Source organism: Coturnix japonica, chromosome 7, assembly GCF_001577835.2.
Source record: "Coturnix japonica isolate 7356 chromosome 7, Coturnix japonica 2.1, whole genome shotgun sequence".
Classification (NCBI taxonomy): Eukaryota; Metazoa; Chordata; class Aves; order Galliformes; family Phasianidae; genus Coturnix; species Coturnix japonica.
Window position 1 is genome coordinate 16005010 of NC_029522.1, and position 19194 is coordinate 16024203.

The window sequence follows — 19194 nt, forward strand, 5'->3', positions numbered from 1 at the left end:
TCAGCGGCACGAGCCGTGCACGAGCGCCTCTCGCCCCGATGCGGCGGCCCCCGACGCTGTCACACGGAGCCGGCTGAGCGTCCGCTGCAGCCCGACCCGACCCGGCCGGCACCGGTCGCCGCGCTGCGGGATTTGGAGGCGCGGGGCCGCCGACACGGTACGGCGGATACCGAGGGCAGCCCGCCGGGCGGGGCAGGGCGGGGCCGGGCGCTGCCTCCCACGGCGCGGCGCTGAGGCGGCGGCGCTGCGGCGGCGCGGCGGGTGGGTAGAGGCGCGCGGCTCCTCCTCCCGCTCGCCGGCGCAGCATGGCGGTCAAGGTGACTCCTCCGTCGTCGGGCGGCCGCCGTGCCTGCCCGCGGGGCCCCGAGGGACGCGGGACGAAGCCGGAGGCGGGGGGGGGGCGGCTGCGGGGAAGGGGCAGCGCGGTCGGTCCTGCCTCCGTCCGCCGAGGAGCAGCGGCGCGGGCCGAGGCCGTTACTCGGCGCGTGAGGGAGGGAACGGTCGCGGCCCGGCGCTCCGCATCCCCAGGGACGGGCGCGGTGCGGGACCCGCGCGCTGGGCCGGCTGTCAGCGGGTGACACGGGATGTCGTGTTTGAGTCTTATCGGTTAGATAAGGCAGCCGATACCGCCGCCCTTATCGGCACTCATTGCGTTTTTGTTCCCGAGTTGTAGCTCAGCTGGTGAAGCATTAACTTACTTTTACTCGCAGGTGCCTTCGACCAAAAGAGCGGATCCTGCCGAGCTACGAAGTATCTTTTTGCAGGTAAACAGAGCTGTGCGATGCTCTCTGACTGGCAGACTCGTGTTTTCAGCTGTTTGTCACAGCGCTGTGTGTCGGGCATGGGACAAAACCGTGGACAGAAGCTGGTGTTGCACGCAGGGTAGTGAGCTTGCAGGCACTGCTGCTGTGCACATAGTGGTTGGCCATCCCTCACTGTAGCCTTAAAGCGTTTTCTGAAGTCTTGTCTAAATTCCTGTAACAGAAATGATTGCAACTGTAACCAAGTATGGTTATTTTAATACGCTTCTGCATGATCCTGACTTCTATGGCTGCGTGACTTGTCTGTAAGGTTCATCCGTGATCCTCCTGCAAATGGATGGACTGTCGGCATTGTTTGTAGAATTTTGAATAACTCTTGTTAAGGTTAATGTATTTCATAGTATTACCTCTTATGTAGGGAATTAAATTTACTCTATCTGAATAATGGCGTTAAGTTTTATTCACTCCTCTTAGTTACAGTGGACTGTCAACCTAAAGAGAAAAGCCAATCAATGCTAAAACTTTTGAGGTTTGAAATAGATGGCTAGAATAGTAGCAGCTGTTTTAGGTCCATAGCTGGGTTACTGATTTTTCTAAAATCACAGTGTCTCTTTTTTTTCCTGTTGAATATTTTGCTCAATATTCAAGTAATTTTACTCTGTAAAAAAGAAAATAATATATAAATATTACTACTGTGTTCAGTTTTTGGGTGAAAGCTATTAAGGCCATGGAACATGTCCAGAGTAGGACAGTGAAGCAGTGAAAGGTCTAGAGCATAAGTGTATGGGGAGCAGCTGAGGGAATGGATTGTTCAGTCTGGAGAAGTCTTGTCACTCCCTACAGTGACCTGAAAGGAGGTTGTTGTGAGGTGGGGGTCAGTGTCTTTTCCCAGCTAACAGCAGTAGAAGCAGAGGGAATGGCCTTAAGTTGTGCCAGGGGAGGCTCATGTTGGATATTAGGAAAAACTCCTTGTCAGAAAGAGTAGTGAGGTATTGGAACAGGCAGCCCAGGCAGGCAGTAGAGTCACCATCCCTGGAGCTATTCAAGAAGTAGATGCAGCACTTGGAAATGTGGGTTAGTGGGCACGGTGGTGATAGGTTGATAGTTGGTCTAGATTTTAGTGGTCTTTTCCAGCTTTAATGACTTCATGATCCTATAAATAACGAATTCTGTTATGGCATAGCTTTTGGTCCTACCTTAGTATCTAATAAGTAGATGAAGAGACCTTTTTGCCTAAGAGAGACATCACGTTTCAGCCATCATTTGGTGGGATCTTTGCTTCTGTAGAACAGATTATTCTCATAATGTTGTTTGAGTGCTAAAATTTAGAATTTTGGAGTCAAGCCACAAGAGCCCAAACATTAGTTTCAAGTTAAAGTTACTCTATCATAGATACATTTATTGTTGATGAGACATTTAGTTTTTTTTTAATACAAGGAATACACAAATGGTATAAAAATGTGCTTCTGGAACATCACATTGCTCTTTTAGTAAACTCTTTCAAGGAAGACAGTTCTGCATGTTGGATTGCAATAAAAAACAAAAAACAAACAAAAAAACAACAAGAATTGTGATATAGAAATACTCCATTCAACTTGGATAAGTAGACTCAGTATGAATCTTCTAGTCAATAGATGTACTTACTTCTGGAAACAAGTATTTGAAGTCCTTGGCGTTGGTGATACATGAAAAAGTAGAGAGGAGCTTAATCTTGAAGTTGTCAATACAACAATGTCTGTTTTATCAGCCTAAAAAGCAACGAGTCTATAGGTTGATGCCCTGAGGAATCAGAAGTGCAAAAGCTCTCATCTCCCCTTGAGTACCTGAGGATTGTCATTAAAAAAAAAGACAAGTTACTCAGACACCCAGTTGCGTAGGAAGAGTTTGTATATTTTTGGGGAGAGAGCCTATAGAATTACAGAATTGATTCTAATTGAAGATGATATTATTTTCTTACTTTGATAAATAACAAGCAAACTTAGTTGCCTACTTTAACAAAATCTGAAGAGAATCCAGTCTTTCTAAGAATCAGCTGTAGAGTCCGGTTATGAAATACTGTTAGTGCTGCCCGCTTCATGGGTCAGATACGTTGTGCTCTTTCCTGAGGGTGCAGGCCTGTTCTGTCAGCTTCATTTAAAGGGCGCGCATTCCTTCTAAATTTGGCTTCCCTTGGAAATGATTGCAAGGGAAGATGGGAGCTCTGGGTCCCTTCGTTGTCGACCTTAATCTTAGAGAGTGTACTTAAATTTCCTCCTGTTCATACATATCCTCCAATAAGATAATGCCACCTCCTCTGCCAGAGTTTAAGGCATATCTTCCCAGATGTTTGACTTCTACCTTTCTCTTAGAATTTCTGAAGCTTGCTACTTATTTTATTTTAAACCATTAAAAATGTAAAGCTTTACTTGTATGAGCTAGATATCACGCTATTCTATATAATTAATTCTCCAGCTGTTGAATGCAGTTAAAATGCCATGTGCATACACCATCAAATAAATTACCTCTTAGGTGTTTGATAACCACTGACTTCAGTGATAACCATAACATTAGAAAATCAGACCAGTGAAGGATCAAAGTCTTACATCGAATGACAGTTAACAGATATATTAGCAAGCCTTCGTTCTTTTTCCTTAAGCAAGATCTGGCCAACCCTGAGGAAAAACTGCTGAATTGTTCTCCATCTGCTGAGTGTAAATGAAACCTATTCAGCAAAGTGGAGAAAAAAGCATGATAATGTTTTCAAGTTTTCATATGGGAAACCTTCTCCCCACCGCCCTTAAAAATGTCCTGAAAACTGTTTTTCAAACTGTGCATCGCTTCTAGAAGCGCGGTGATACCTCGTACTGTGTGGTATAAATAGAGTTTTGGTGTGTTTGTATTTTGTGATGAGGTTTACAGAAAGGTCATGAAAATTCACCGTGTGCCTGAGGCTCTCTGTAAACATACAGTAAGATTTTTTTCTTTTTAATAAATTGAAACCTAATTCAAGCCCGAGGAAAGGAAAAAATTAATTAGCATGTCATATTTTATATGCAAATTAAAGTTAACAATTACCTTGTCTAGTTGCAAAAGATATGTAAGTTGTGTGGTGAAAGTGTCACTTGAGGACAGACTTTGTCAATAGGTGCCAAAAGGGAATAGCCCAGCTGCTTTGTCAGGCCTTCATTGATTGGCTTGTGGCCAGGCTCTTTCAAAATACCATGACCTTCTCATATGGAGCTGAATGTATCTGTTAAAAATGTTGAGACTAAAATAATTAAAGGACAGAATTCCCCGTACTCCTAACTCTAACAATTCATTATGTATGATAGATAAGTTTGTGCCTGAATTTTAAAAGGCAACAGCCTTTAGATTTTTTATTATCTTTGTTGCACCCTCAATTGTCACGCAATTGAATTCTGGCGTCCTTATGATGAGCATTGAAAACATTCTTATTCTGTGGTCCTTCATTTGTAAAGCTTCAACCAGATGATCTGTGTATTGCAAAGATGTGCTTCATAACACCTTTTTTAGTCATATCAGTATGAGGCTGATAACCTTTCCATGCTGTTACAGTGAAGCCACACTTTCATCATATCATCATGTGGGCAGCAGCGCTGAGTTGCAGGATTCCTGTCCATTGCTCTGTGTTCCTGTTTCATGGAAGTCATCCACATTAATGATGGATGAATGAAACATTTACTGTAGTCTTACAAAAATCTGTTACCACAACTATGTGGTGTAGTAGAGATGAGGAGTTGTGGGAAGCTAAGGGAGATGCCTGAGGGGATGTTGATGCTCTGTGCTGAAACAGCATCCTGACAGAACTTGGTAAAAGGAGTGTAAGAGAGAAGTGATTTCTTTTATCCTAACTGAATATTACAGCTTAACAGGTGTGTTGTATAGGTGGCATTGTTACTGTTATCATTCCTGTGGATTCCTGGCAAGGGCCCATGTTACTCTTTCACAAAAACCTATCTCATCTGACTCAAGATAAAACAGTACATAGTAGAAATGTTACAAGCAATGATAGGTAAGGCCTGTAGATTGAAGTTCAGATTTCCTCACGTAAATATTACACTGTAGCACAGGGAAATGGAGCAGTGTACAGTTGTTAATTATACAAAGGTAAAGTAGATGGATAGCCAGAGGTTACATAGGAAAGACTCACCAATGTTGAGGCTTGTGGTCAAGATGCTCACCAATGTTAAGGCTCACTGTAGAAACTCCACACAGGAACAATCTCCAGAAAGAGATGCTGCTTTAGTGGTGGCCAGCCCTTAAATGAGATCTAGGGGAGGTTGAGTCAAGCTCACACCCAGCTCACAGCTGAATTATCTTCACACGTGCTCCCACAGCTGACCCATCACTTGCCTCAAATCAGAGGTTCAGGCTGTTATTAACAGTTTTCCATACAAGTAGACGTTGTGTTTTCTGCAAGGAACTCTTAGGTTGACATCTTTCAATGGCTGGAGCCTAGGAATGTATACTGCATTTGTACAAATGAATTGAAAGCCAGGACTTCTGTTTCTGCTTTAATGTTTAGTGATGACAGCAGATAGTGAGAATGTAAGTCATCAAGTACGACTGGATAGCAAGAAAATAAGCCATATGTTTTTCTGGATCAAAGCGCATAAAAAGAGGTGTGACAGTATTGATTATCTACAAGAATAACTAATTACTATTTGATTCTGGTAACTCAGTAGTGGGCCTGATTTGTAAAATGTATTTGTGATTGTTTCTGCTCCTACCTTCTCATGTTCTTTATTGAACATGGCTATTATCCAGCCTAACTGAACAGTTAAGGTTTGTGGAATTTATGCTGAAAAATTCACTTTATGCTAATATTGATAACAGCTGGTCATTATTTCAGACAGTAAAGTAGTCAAAATACAGATGAGTTGCTGTTGTCTTGGTGTACAAGTAATAAAAACATGTTTGATTATTTTATTCTTGATTAGGATTATTAATATATTTTTTTAAATTATGTAATTGTTCAGCCTGTGTGTGCTTTTGACTTGAAATTCATTAGTAAAATCAATTCGCACAATCAAATTAAAACATTTCAGTTGACCTTTTTGATAGTTAATGTGTGAGTGAATTTTTTATTTAAGTGAGAAACACCAAACCTGTTCATTTCTGGACAAACGTGAACCTGAAAAATGATTTTTCACGAAAGGAGAAGACAGGCAGTTTGATAGGTATGTACAGTAACTGTGAGTGATTAGGATCAGATAATTAGAAGATGTCTTGTACTAGAAACTTTGAGAGGAATTTTGTGATATTTTCATAGTGCAAATGTAAAGCTGTAGTTGTAAATACGTACAATTACCCGAGCATTTATGAAAATACATGATTGTCCTTTTTTTAGAAGATATTGATCCTGATTTGGATCCATTATTCCACAGGGATAATGTGGCCAACTAGTATTGCAACACAATTGCTTATATTAACCATATCCTTTAATTTCAGAGCAGTTGTATTTAGCTGCACTATTTGGGTGATGTTCAATAAAGATGCTGATTTGGTCATCACTGATAATTAACATCTAAATGGATTAATTTTTGTGTGCCTTTGTTTTCTTGTTATCTCTCTAGTATGCCAGCGTTGAGAAAGATGGGGAGCATTACATGACCCCTGAAGATTTTGTGCAGAAATACCTAGGACTTTATACAGATCCACGTTACAATCCTAAAACAGTACAGCTGTTGGCTGGAGTGGCTGATCAAACTAAAGATGGGTGAGAATTTTGTTTTCCATTAGAAGCCTGTAATGCATTGATAAATGAGTATTTCTTTGGTAATTTCATCTTCTAAAGTGAATTATTGATTTTATTATTCTTCAAGCCTAATTAGATAAGTTTTGTTTTTCTCTTCAAGTGCAGTAGGCTACATTTGTGGAACTTGAGGAAAAAGAGACAATGATTAACAGTGTAGAGTTCACTTTTAAAGGAGATTTGGAAATTACTGCAAATGCAGAGGAAGATATACTGCAAATAAGTTTAACACAGTGTGACTGCTTTGCAGAAGTTATTGTCTGTGTGCTCACATCCATGACTAGATACTATGAGTCCCTAGTACACACAATTAAACATGGAAATGTGGAAAAGGAGCACGATTCATATCAAACAACTGGGATCTTTTTTTTTTTTTTATTAGAGTTCTGGATATTAGGAAAGAGAGACACTAATGATGTATGAAGTAAGAAGGCGTTTGCCTAATCCAGATGAGGTCACACCACATAAAGTTTTATTGGCATTGCTTATAGGTGATAGTACTTGCTTTTAGACTTCTTTCTGAAACTATATATTAAATGTGCATTCCAGTGAGGTAGCGCCCTCTAACCTATTTGTCTTCAAAGAAGAATTTTCTTTTGCTGTGTGCAAGCATGGCCATTTTTTAAGTGAAAAGATCAAGACAAATCAGAGGTCAAAACTGCAGAAAGAAGTGGGTGCATTATAGACAAGAGATAGAAAGTTGCAGTTAATATAAAATGTGTAAATAGGTGCAATTTATATTCAATTGAAAGTCCCTTAACTTCCTTGGTTTTATGAGTCTGAACCTGACCCTTGAAATCACTTAAATGTTTTTGTTTTCCTATATTTTAAGAACTTTTTATTAGTTTGCACAGCATCCTGAGCAACTTGCACAGTGTCTGTGCTTTCCAAACAGAATTTTATATGCTGCATACATTTTATACTAAGTGACAAATATGGAATCTTCTGTTTGACATAATGTTACATGATAGCTTCCAAAAATAAAGTTGCAGCATTTTGATAATAAATGAAATATATACATACATATATATGTTTGATAAATCCAAATAACTTGTCTCACTGCTTGTAATACATGGCAGCAGTTTGTTGTGTTGTTTCAGATTGAAAGAGCTCAGTTTGAAAATGCACAGATGGAAAATGTACACATTTGTTAAAATAGTAGTCTGACTAGCGACTGCTAAATTAATATGTTGAGTACCTTGTTTCTCTGAAAGTTGTTGATTGTCTTTTAGGGTGTTCATTTCTTCAGAAAATGTTATATAAAAGGACCTTTCTTACAGTAAGAAGTCAGTAATTTGTTTTATTGCTACAACAAAACTTGACAATGAGACATCTTTTTTTTTGTTCTTGTTCTCTCTGTGAATATAAGCTTTTCTTAGTTCTTTTTTTAGTCTGGGTAATGTTGGAAGTGAGGTAATCAGATATGGGTAAGTGTGCTCCATCTACTTCTGTATGGAAACACTGAACGTGTACCTGTTGATACTTGTCTGAAATGTATTCTCTTAAGTGTTTTAATTTGTATTTCTCTACTCTTTAATTCATGTGAAGAGTACTATACCCATGTTGTCACTGGTTTACTCATTTCTGCATTTATATTACTCCTTTTAGAGCTAGCTGTAATATGCCAAAATCCTGCATCATCAGTACAGGGAATTTAATCTGCAGCATTAATAATTATTGTAGTCTTCTGCTGAATTCCGGTAATACATTACATCTTTCCAAGGTCTTAAAAGTTAATTTATAAAGTCTAAGGAAGTATCATCAGTCTTACTCCATACAGACATTCGTAAATCAGAAGGCAGCCCAAGGTCACTCAGCAAGTAATTGAGAAGCTTTGGTCCCGTTGTGAAATTTCATTCCTGTATCTGTTTTCAAAATCTGCCAGGCTTGCTAGGTGAGGTCTAAATTAGAGTCGTCTGTTATATGTTAAATGCAGTGGAATTTCACTGATGCTGCTATTAAGCATTCCTGTATCACAGGTTGCTGGCACTACTTTTTAAATTAGGGTTAGAGTACATATTCTTTATTAATAATGGACTCATATGTAAGTATGTGTCAAAACCACCTTCTCAGTTACATAAGTCCTATCTGATATTGTAGACAGACAAGTTTTAAAATACAAAAAAGTTCTTCTTCCTCCAAACCAGTAAAATTTCAGTAGTCATTTCAGATTCTACCTTTTAATTGCCTGTTTCTGGCTACTCTGCCTATCAGCATATCGTTCTTAGAGTTTGGAAGTGTGTTCTTCAGTGAACTCCTGAAGAAAGAGCCAATGTTTCATTTAATGTACAGTCACAGCAAGGATATGTTATGTCCAAAATGTGTTGTGCGGGTAAAGAGTAAAACATTGCAGTAGGAAACAAGGAAGGATAGAATAATTGTAAACATGTGGCTTATTTGTTGTGCTTTGGAAGAGTGACAGTACAGAAGAAATAATAGGAATGGAATTTTTAAAAAATGGTACCAATAAAATGAGAGATGAGTGATTTGATATTGTTACGGACTCTTTAATACAGCAGGTTCACAGAATGATGCTTGAACAGTGTTTGGATGGGGAGCTCCTTTGTTCCATTTAATCTAGCTTTCGTTATTTTCACCCTGATAATGGTGGACTGCTGGAAATATTCCTGCTTTTAGACATTGCGAGCTGAATATATAGAAAGGAAGTTGGATGTGTCTGTCTCCTTTTGCTGTAGGCACTGTTAAAGGGAGCCCTCTGGAGAATGATTTCTTTCAGGCTTCTACAAGAATGAATTCTACAGGGATCATCACTTGATTTTTTCTGTTATAAACCTTCCTGGTTAAGAATTAACATTAGAATTGTGTTTGTATGTGAGATGTGTTTGGAAATATGATTATTCCCATTTATCTTGAAGAATATTAAATTTCTTTGATACTAGACCTTTATCTAACAGGCTCATTCTTTGCATGAAGTTGACTTTGCATCTGGAGAACCATTTTCTCATCTTTGATTTTATGGATAATGTGAGAAATTAGTAATGTAGCTCTATATTTTCTATGTTTTAATTTGTTCCAAAGTCGTATTTATTTCTGTATTTTCTGTATACTGCATATATGCATGTATGTTAAAGTACACGATCTTGTTTAAAGTATCTCAGCTCTACTTTGCATATACTTTGACAGAGAAAGGCAATGTAAACTAATGAATGGCTTGATTTTTTTCCCCCCTAAGAGGATTTTATACATGTTTAACAATAAACAATCCATGTATAAAGTAATAATTACAAGCTAACGATTTTCTATGAAAATTACAAAATGTACTATCAAATCTCCTAAAGAGTTCCTTTTATAAATTTGGATCAATTATGTACATTTAATGAAAGAGATATCTACTTGTATCTACTTGTTTTAATGGCATCTAATGAAGTAGTAAATTTTTATTTAATTTTTAAGATGTTGAAAATTCTTATTCCCACTGATAATTTATTCAGTGTTAAAACAGATATGCTGTCACTTATGGCTGTCCTCAAGAGCCTAAAACTGAGTGGAAAATTCTCATCAATCTAGTTGTGTTTTTAAAACTAGGGATTTTGCTTGCACTATTTTAAAGGCCATGGTATATGCCCGCACTATGTATCTTTATGGATACACAGTGCAGTTTTGTTCTTTTGTGCCATCAGGATCATTTATCTTCTGACATGAGGCTTGTCTTGCTGTAGCTTTTCTTATGTAGGATCCCATCTTTTTTTTTTTTCTACTTGTCACAATAAACTGAGTTTCTCTGGCGGAATTCTTTGTGATTGTCATATTATCTGTGCATCCATTCAAGTCTGAGTTTGTATGTGTTGAAAATGAGGACTTTGGTTTGTATGCAGCGTTCCAGAGATGTCGTGAGAACCCTGTCTGGTGATACTGCTGCTTCTCATCTCGACTAAAAACAGGTCTCCTGATGCATCCCAAGTTGCGTTTTTCTGTATGGTGAATGTCTCACATACACATTGTCTTGTGATAGAATGTTACACTCAAATCCTTAGCTTCCTTGGTCATGTCTTAACTATCCAAACGTTCTTGTTTCTTTCTCTCCTGTCCTTTCTTTGCTTTATATGACCTCAAAGTTCATGTAATTTCTGAGGTGCAATTTTTTTTCTTAATACATACATAGTAAAGTATAACTTTATTATGGGTATGTTGCTTTAAGAGTATATATATTGTATAGTATCTTCCTATACTTCCATTAAATGCTTTTCTTTCTCATGAGAAATATAAAAATTATTAATATAATGACAGACCTTTGAATTTCATACTGATAGAACTTTTGTGGGCTTCTTATATATCAAGTACTGTCTGTTTAAATTTATAGTTATGAGCTAGTAAATAGTAGGTACTGAAAATTGATTATGTTTTGTTGTTGATAGATATGAAGAATTCCAGTCCTCTTCTGGTACAAGAAAGTGAGCCACATAAAGCTTAAGTAACTGCTCAAATATAAAAAACATCTCTTTATTTCTAGTGTAGAGTCTTACTTTTTGAGTATTAGAAGTTAATTTTAATAATCGGACCAGAATTTTTAGAGCATCAAACACAAAATGTCATTGATATTGTTTATAATCTATCAAAATCTTCATAACTTCTGTATTTTCCTTTGTAGGTTGATTTCCTTTCAAGAATTTTTGGCATTTGAATCTGTTTTGTGTACGCCAGATGCAATATTCATTGTTGCTTTTCAGTTATTTGACAAGAGTGGAAATGGAGAAGTAACATTTGGTAAGAATGTCTAAAGAAAAACAGGTTAAGAAAGTGATAAAAGTATAAATGCAAAAATAGCTCATCACAGCTAGAAACACATTTTGTGTAGTGCTTTACTCATTTCCTTAAACAGTTTCCATGAGTAATTTTTTTCTTCCAAGTTTTACAAGCTTGAGAAATGTGTTGTAAAAATATATTTTGTTCTGTTTTTTTGAATCAAGATTTTTCGTCTTCTTGGAAGTGTTTAATTCAAATGCTATTTTGTTCAGAATCATCCTAAGTGAAAGTCTTATGTGTTATGAATTTTGATCTCCTTGTTTATAAAGAGGTTTTTAAAATTTGTTTGGATTCTCCTCATCTCTTTGAAGAATTGTCATTAAATACGGTAAGGGTTCAAAATAAAAATTGAGGAGATCTAATCTTTTGAGTTCTTAGTCTAATACTCCAATTGAGCAGGATGTCTTAATTTAATATAATGAATGTAACTCCTAGCTGGATAATGTATTATTAAATAATTAGAAAGAAACAAGGGTCTTTAAGTTCCTTTTTTTTTTTTTTTTTTCCTTTTCTTTTTCCTCTCAACATATATTAGTAATTGAACAAAATTATTTAGGCTAACGATACCACTTTACCATGTCACTTAATAACACTGCAGTTTAAGGAGGACTAAGTTTTGTTTTTAAAAACTTTGTACTTTTATGAAAATTAGATAAATAAATGATAAGAATTTTAATAAAATTGTATGAAAATTATATGTTATTTCTATCCATAAGAGTGAACTGCTCAATAAAGAACATACATGCTGTGCTTGGATTTGTAACCACTTGCTGTTTGTACTACTTCGTTTTTATGAAATCTCTTTCAACTTTGAAAAGAAGTTGAAACAAATAATGCATGTGTCTTTGTATGGAAACAAACTGCTTGAGTTATGGCATCTATTAAGTTACATGATTAACTGAATTGTCAGATACTAAGCAATTTGGACACACGACATCTTGGATTAAACTAAGGTGAAGTCAGTAAACGTGGTCATTAGAAAGCAGACAAACTATCACAATTGGTGTGACTATGTTAATGATGGTGTCTGTAATGATCTCACTAACTGGGGATATGTACTTTGTAGCTGATACAAACACTTGAAATAGTTGGTTCTGTCAAACAACAAAAAGCAATTTAGGTGGTACACAGATTTCTCAATCAGACTGAATTATTACTTTCATTGTTCCATCATTATCTTAAAGCTAAAAGAACACAAACAAGAGAAACTGTAGCAATTGTGCATTCTTTTCTCTATGCTTTTCTCATATAACATATACCTTGAATAGCAAACTTGCTAGTGAGTTTAAGGTTTACTATTGATCTCTTGTTTTAGCAAAATAAATTCTGTTGCAGTTATGACTGCATTTAATTATAAGTTGTAACATATCAAAAGTACTTATTTTGTACTCACTCTTCTGCTTTTTATTTGCATATTATATGTTGTTGGTAAAATGGGCTACTTTTACTATGTAGGGATATTATACAAATTAATGTATGTAGGAAAAACATGAATAATGATAAATGACATTTGGTAATGCTGCAGTTTATAAATTCATCTTGTCTCCTTTAGAGACTGTTTCTTTATTGTGACCTGCACTCTTTCATTTTCACACCAAATCAGCAGGAAGGTATGGAGTTTAGTTTCATGTAAAAACAGGAGAATATATGAAATTAAGATTTTCCCAGGTCTTTGGAGGAAGGTGGTTCAGGTGAAACATGACACTTGCACCACTCATTTTCTTCAAAGAATATTTTCCAATGGCTGAGAAGAAAGGAAAGACTTTATCTCTTCAGTTAGTAGACTTTGCATTCCATGCAGAAATCTGAATAAGTAAAGATAATTATAGATAAATATTGCTACACTGTAAAATGTAACATCACATTCACTGTATACATCTCTATAAATAAAAATTCTACATATTAACATCTAAAAGTCATTGCAAAATAATAGAAATATACTGTAATTGAATAAGTTTAGCCAATTAGTGTGAAAATTGCTATTAGAGAAGTTGTATTAGCAGGTAATTTATCCAGTCTACGGATAAATGATGATGATTATGGGAACAAACATGAGTCAAGATTTTCTACCTCAGATGCAATGCTTTGGGAATGTGATTGTACTGATTCTGAAGCTAACTCAAATCAGTATGTCCTTCTGTAACTGAGATGGATTTATTGAAGTTTTTCCTCATTGTGGTTTTAGAACAAGGAGTGGAAATGTTAGAGTGGAACACAGGGCTGGGATGGGTCTATTAATTCAGTAACTTGAACTGACACTGGCCTTGCTGAACATGAGATAATGTTGATGTATTTGAGCTGGGCTCAAACCACAACACCACAGGAAAGCCATGCTGGCTCCAGCCTCACATTAAAAGCTGCTTCTGCACCCAAGCTGGCCATATCCCCAAGTCATTTCAGAATGACTGTATGGCATTTTCAAAAGTTATCCTAATCTACTCATGTTTTTCACTTATCTGGTGAGAGTTAAGTGTTTATTGATTATTTAGACCTGGCTGTATGTTTTTAAGTTGTTCCAAGGAGATTCCCATCTGCTGCTAGAATTTAGTTACTGACATGAACTAAGACCGCACATCAACACTTCTTGCAGTTCTCTTTGCACTCGATCTATGATTTGTCTCTGCAAAAGTTTGCCTTCCAGCTCTCCAGTGGGGATCCATTATGTTATATACATTACAAAATAGCCTCTGTGTTTTGAGTTGAGAAATAGAAAAGGGCAAATAATTCTGTATTCTTTAGAAAATGTTTGTTAGAAATACGTGTCAGCTATGCTGCACTAATCAATGTCTTTGTCAGCGCAAGATGTATTAATTCAAACTGTTGAATTGAGATGCTTTCTATGTGCTAAATTTGAAAAGCTGGAAAAGAAGAATCATTCTGTTGTTTTCTTCATGGGATGTAACTGACCAAGCTACTTAACATGAGTGAAATATTTAAAAGCAGACCATGAAGTTAGTGCTATTCCACTAAGGAAGACCTGTAAAGGACTTTTGATCTGAATTTATGTTAGAGGAGATCTTCACATTAAATCTGTTCAAGTTGCTTGGAGATGTTCTGTACTGAAATGGATGGTACATGCTGCAATTAAAGGCAAGTCTGACCAGCACAGAAATTTCTCCCCCAAAATGCTTTTTCTAACTGGAATTAAAAGAATTCTTTATATTTTGTCCCTTGGACAAACCATACAGTGATCGGAACTGTATAACTTCTAATTGGAATATACAATTTTCATGCTTTTTGCAGAGTAGAGTTACTTCATTCATAAACTGGATAAACTGGAGCATTTCAGAGATCATTTTTTATTTAAATACCTGTGCTGATGTGGATGGATGTATAGAGCTAAAGCAACAAGATTTGGAAACAATTTTACTTCTTTCATGATTATTCCATATTATGAATTTTAAAATTATTTTTTAGAAAACAGGAAAGTATTTATGAAACAAAATAGGAGACTTTAAAATATCCTGCAGCTCAACATATTATTAAAAATATTATGTACAATATAATGGCTATTCTTTCAAGAAATGGGGAGTAATGGGACTGGATAAATATTAATGCAATTATGTAAAAATTACAATGCTGATGAACTGAACTAAGCATTGATATAATGAAATTGTTTCAGGAGTCGAGTGTACTGTGCTACTGAAATCTCATCCATCTATTTTCTTAAAATAATCATTTGCCAAAAATTTTAATCTGGGAAAGAAAGATTCAGATTTGCTTTAAACGGGACATGGTAGACATGAAGAAGGTGAGTGAGAAGAATAAGAGAGAGGAGTTGAATGTACGCTGTCGTAAGTCTCTGCTTTTGAGTGCTATTTTTCAGGAAATACACATCACTCCTGGTACTTACTCTACCATTTCCAAATGAGCTGCTAGATTGCAAATGGTGGGATTTGGAGACAATCTTAAGGGTTCGACTCTGAAATGCCATTTGCAACCAAAAAGGCCGGTAACTTTTAAAAGTGAAGACAGAAAGATCACATGACTGTATATGTGCGGGTGTATATGTCCTGGTTTAAGCCACAGTTTTAAACACTTTGGAGCAGTGTTTAATGGGAGACTTCCTTATTTTTTATAATAATAAAGGACTTATGAACACAAGGAGATCTCAAACATTCTCTATAGTATTAAGTTCAAAATCAGAATTCAACAAGAGGGAACTGAAAATGAGAACTGTACATTAACATTATATATATAGACAATTCGTTATTATGGCTGTCACTAATCTTGAGCAGAATCACAGTTGTAATCTTTTAAACAAATAGTAGAAATGCAAGGCAACTATTTCTAGTTTAGTTTTCTCATTTTTCTTGCCACTTGTCTTTTTCGCTGCATTCATATTTGGATCACTGTTAATGCACATCTGCTGCAAAGCTTGTAATAGAAGTCCTTTTATCTGTGATTTTTTTACACTGAAAATGAAAATACATGAAATTTGCTATTAGTAGAATTAGTGAAAAATAGCAGCATAGAAAACATTAAATGCACAGTGCACAGTGAGGCTGAAATTCATACAATTGAGGCCATAAGTGACTGAGCAGATGTTTAAAAACACCGTAAACAACAAACTTCTGGCATATTTATGCTAGTGCTTAAAAGTATCTCGTTTATGTGTGTGTCTAACGAGCATTAAGAACATTGTCTCAGTTGTGAGAGGGAATGGCAAAAACGCTGATTGCATTGGAATCTTGAGATTTTCCCTCTGAATTTTGGAGACTTCTCAGTAAAAATCATTAATTGATACACCTCATGACGTACTTGAGGTAGCAAACTCATCCCCACTGTAAGTGGAGCCAAAAAATGTTTGTTATTTGGAGAGCATGAACTGTAGCAGTATTCTGTGTGCATTTAGATGTGTGATGCTCAGTTCAGTTGTGTTGGTGTTGTGTTATGGTCTTTATCTCAACCTAATCAACAGAATCTCTTGGTGTTTGTATTTTAGAGTAATCTTTCTCCTTCTCTGAAATTCACTCTTGCCTAAGAATGTGTTTTTGTTATATCATCTTTCTAAGCCTGCAAGGTAATGGTATTGATGGGAACTGAGCCAGTCATGTGTATGCTGCCTGCAGATAGCTGCTCCAGGCATCTATAATTTGCTTAAAATGATTGGGTGGGGAAATTCTGAGGCAATCTTGAGAGAATGCATGTTGCCTCGTAGGTAATGTACTAGTGCACTAGAGTAGTGGGTTTATTGTTCCTGGGGCTGATAGTAATTTGACTGTGTTATCAGGAAACTGACTCAAATGCCTGTGTGAGAAGAAAATGCTTTGCCGTAAGCTCAGAAATAAAGTTATCTGCTCAGTGAGAAAGCATTCCACTGCAGAATGGTGAGGAGAGTGTAGGAGAAGACATCAACAAATGAGCAACATGTGTTGATGGATACAGTGAATGCGTTCTGTGAAATGTCATACTAAAATGAAAGGGGCTAAAAATAATCTGGTTTTTTTTGCTCCCTGCAAATTAGCTGTGCTGGAAACTGGAAGGATTTGTAGTTTTATCGTAATTCAGAAGCATTAGTGGGTTTTGACTAAAAAGAAAAAAATAAAGAAGAAAAAGCAATGCCTATATCTTAATGTTATCTAGATATTTTATGTATAATAATCCCTGAAGCGTGATTGTCCATTTGTATCTTTTCAACTCATGGAGTTGTTATTAATAGTGGTGACTATTTACTTTGACATATTAGAAAAGCCTACAGAATTGGATTAAAGAAGATATTCTTGATATATTATGAAGAAAGCATTGCTTCCCTTGGGTAGAAAAGTAGTAAATTTTAGTGGTTATCTGGAGATGTTTGAGAATCCTGAACAGCTTTGGAAAAATTTATTTAGAATTTCAATAGTTTTAATTCTGTCAGTTATTTACAACTGATTTATTTATAACTGATACATGCTTTTGATCCTGCTACTCAAATGTTTCATAAGCAAAGTTAACATGAGTATAAGCATGAGATACAGTCTGTGTATTTAAACTCACATTGCCATACCAACAGGTACGTGTTGCTGATTGTCAGTTATTGTTAACTGATGAAAGGTGGATAAGGTATCTCAATTTTCAGAGTAGCCACAGTATAATCTGGATACCATTTTTTAAAGCTTGCTGGCTGCTGCTGAAATTCTTATGTTCCTCTAACATTGTGAAATAATTGCTGGAAACTGGTGTTAATAATACAGTTTACATTTTTTGGCTGCTTCAGCATGTTTCCCTTAGTGATTACTAGAAGAATTCATAAAGGCAGTCAGTTTTACAGATGTTTAGTCTTTAGCAGATACCATGCTTGTACACTGGAAGCCAAGCCAATAAATCCATTTTAAAGACCAGTCTTATGCTCCCCTTACAGTTCAGTGCCATTTTGCAGGTTCAACCATGAGCTACATTGATCTGTTTGTAGTACATAAAAACTCAAGTTAGTTTGGTCAGAAGCCGCAGTCAATTTAACTTTACCTCTCCTGGTTTCTGTAACAGTGCTGAGTAAATCTACTACAGACAAAACTTTCAAAGGAAATGTGGCAAAATAATATAATTCAGTGGTATGAATGTGATGCTTTATCTTATTTTCTTAGCCCTCACTTAGTGTATCAGTGAACAGATATGAATGGGCAATTGAAAGTAGTCAAGTTTTTAAAGTTTCCTGCTTACCTGAACACCTCATTGAGCCTAGCTTGCATTGGAAACTGGTTTAAATTGCAGTTCTTCAACTATCGTCAGCGTTTGACCTTTAGGTAAGGGCTAAATTACAGTTAAATCACTCAATAGTCGTAGTCTGCCCTTGAAATAGGTAATCTCAAACTATCTGTGAAGCAAGTGATCTAGGCAAAGAATCCTACTGTGTGTTCTCATTCTGAAACATATTTGTTCTAAAGATTTCCTTTTCTCACTGAAAGTATAAAACCATGGAGTGATTTGCCCACTACTAGAGTAGCTACAGATCTGAGTGAATGAATCAAGCAGTTCTTTAACACAGAGAAAGCAACACACTGCAAGTAAATCGATCTTGACAGAAGGATAAAATGGCATTAAAGTTCTTCTGATTATATTTTGTCTTTTGACAGATCTGTTTCAGAGTAGTAGTTAAACAGTATGCCCTTAATATGTCTGATTAACAGATACACTGATGCAATATTGAGCAAATAATCTAAACTTATAGAAAAACAGAGGTGTTTTCAGCTAAAATGATGTGTATTTTTACACATCTGTTTTTAATTTGATTATTGAATTCAGGTACTTTGAGGTAGATATTGAAGAGTTCACATGGCATGGATGGATGTCCAGTTGCACTGTTTATTTGGTCAGATAATCTGCACAAAACCTACACTTGTATTGCAGTGTGGCAATGCTGCGTATGAATAAGTGGAACTGTTTTTATTTTGATGAGGCTTTTGACTTTGGATATGCTAGACACTGATATTTCAGTTGTACAGTATACATATAGAGAACTCCATATCTTGAAAGGAGAGCTTTATTTTTCTTCATTTGTATGAGGACATCTCTGTCTTCATTTATCTTAAAACATTTTAATAACAGAGACTACCAATTATGTTTTATAGGATTCGATTTTTTTGATGTCCTTATCAAAAGCTTTTAATAAGGTGCTTTCTGCTGAGCTAATAATATATCTTAGATGGCATTTCTTATACCTATCTTCAATAGACATGTTCAGACTGTATGATTGTAATAATCAAATTTCAATCAAACCATACTTAGTGCGACAAATATTCTTTGAGATTGCAATGCAGATATGCGTGCCCTTCATAAAGAGTTTAGTTTGACTCCTGGCAGAGATGGAGAACCACTATTGATTTTTTGTATCAGAATGTAAATTAGCTCTTATTTGTCATGTACAAGGGAAAAGGAGAAATGGCTGCTTAATTAAAACTTAATTAAAGCAAAACACTCCAAAGTTTTATGCAG

General features: G+C 36.3%; 1 protein-coding gene across 4 annotated transcripts in view; it reads left to right on the forward strand.

Moving 5' to 3' along the window:
- The window catches only part of SLC25A12 (solute carrier family 25 member 12), a 43357-nt gene that overhangs the window by 540 nt on the left and 23623 nt on the right, over positions 1-19194 (forward strand). The window contains exons 1-4 of one of the 4 annotated variants that reach the window (XM_015868517.2): positions 84-157; positions 711-764; positions 6338-6480; positions 11126-11241. In XM_015868517.2, coding sequence (XP_015724003.1) covers positions 6371-6480; positions 11126-11241 — 226 coding nt within the window. In that variant the 5' untranslated portion in view covers positions 84-157; positions 711-764; positions 6338-6370. Of the gene's footprint in view, positions 1-83; positions 158-217; positions 318-710; positions 765-6337; positions 6481-10352; positions 10456-11125; positions 11242-19194 lie in introns of those variants that run through there. The other 3 variants (XM_015868516.2, XM_015868515.1, XM_032445837.1) reach the window with 3 other exon arrangements.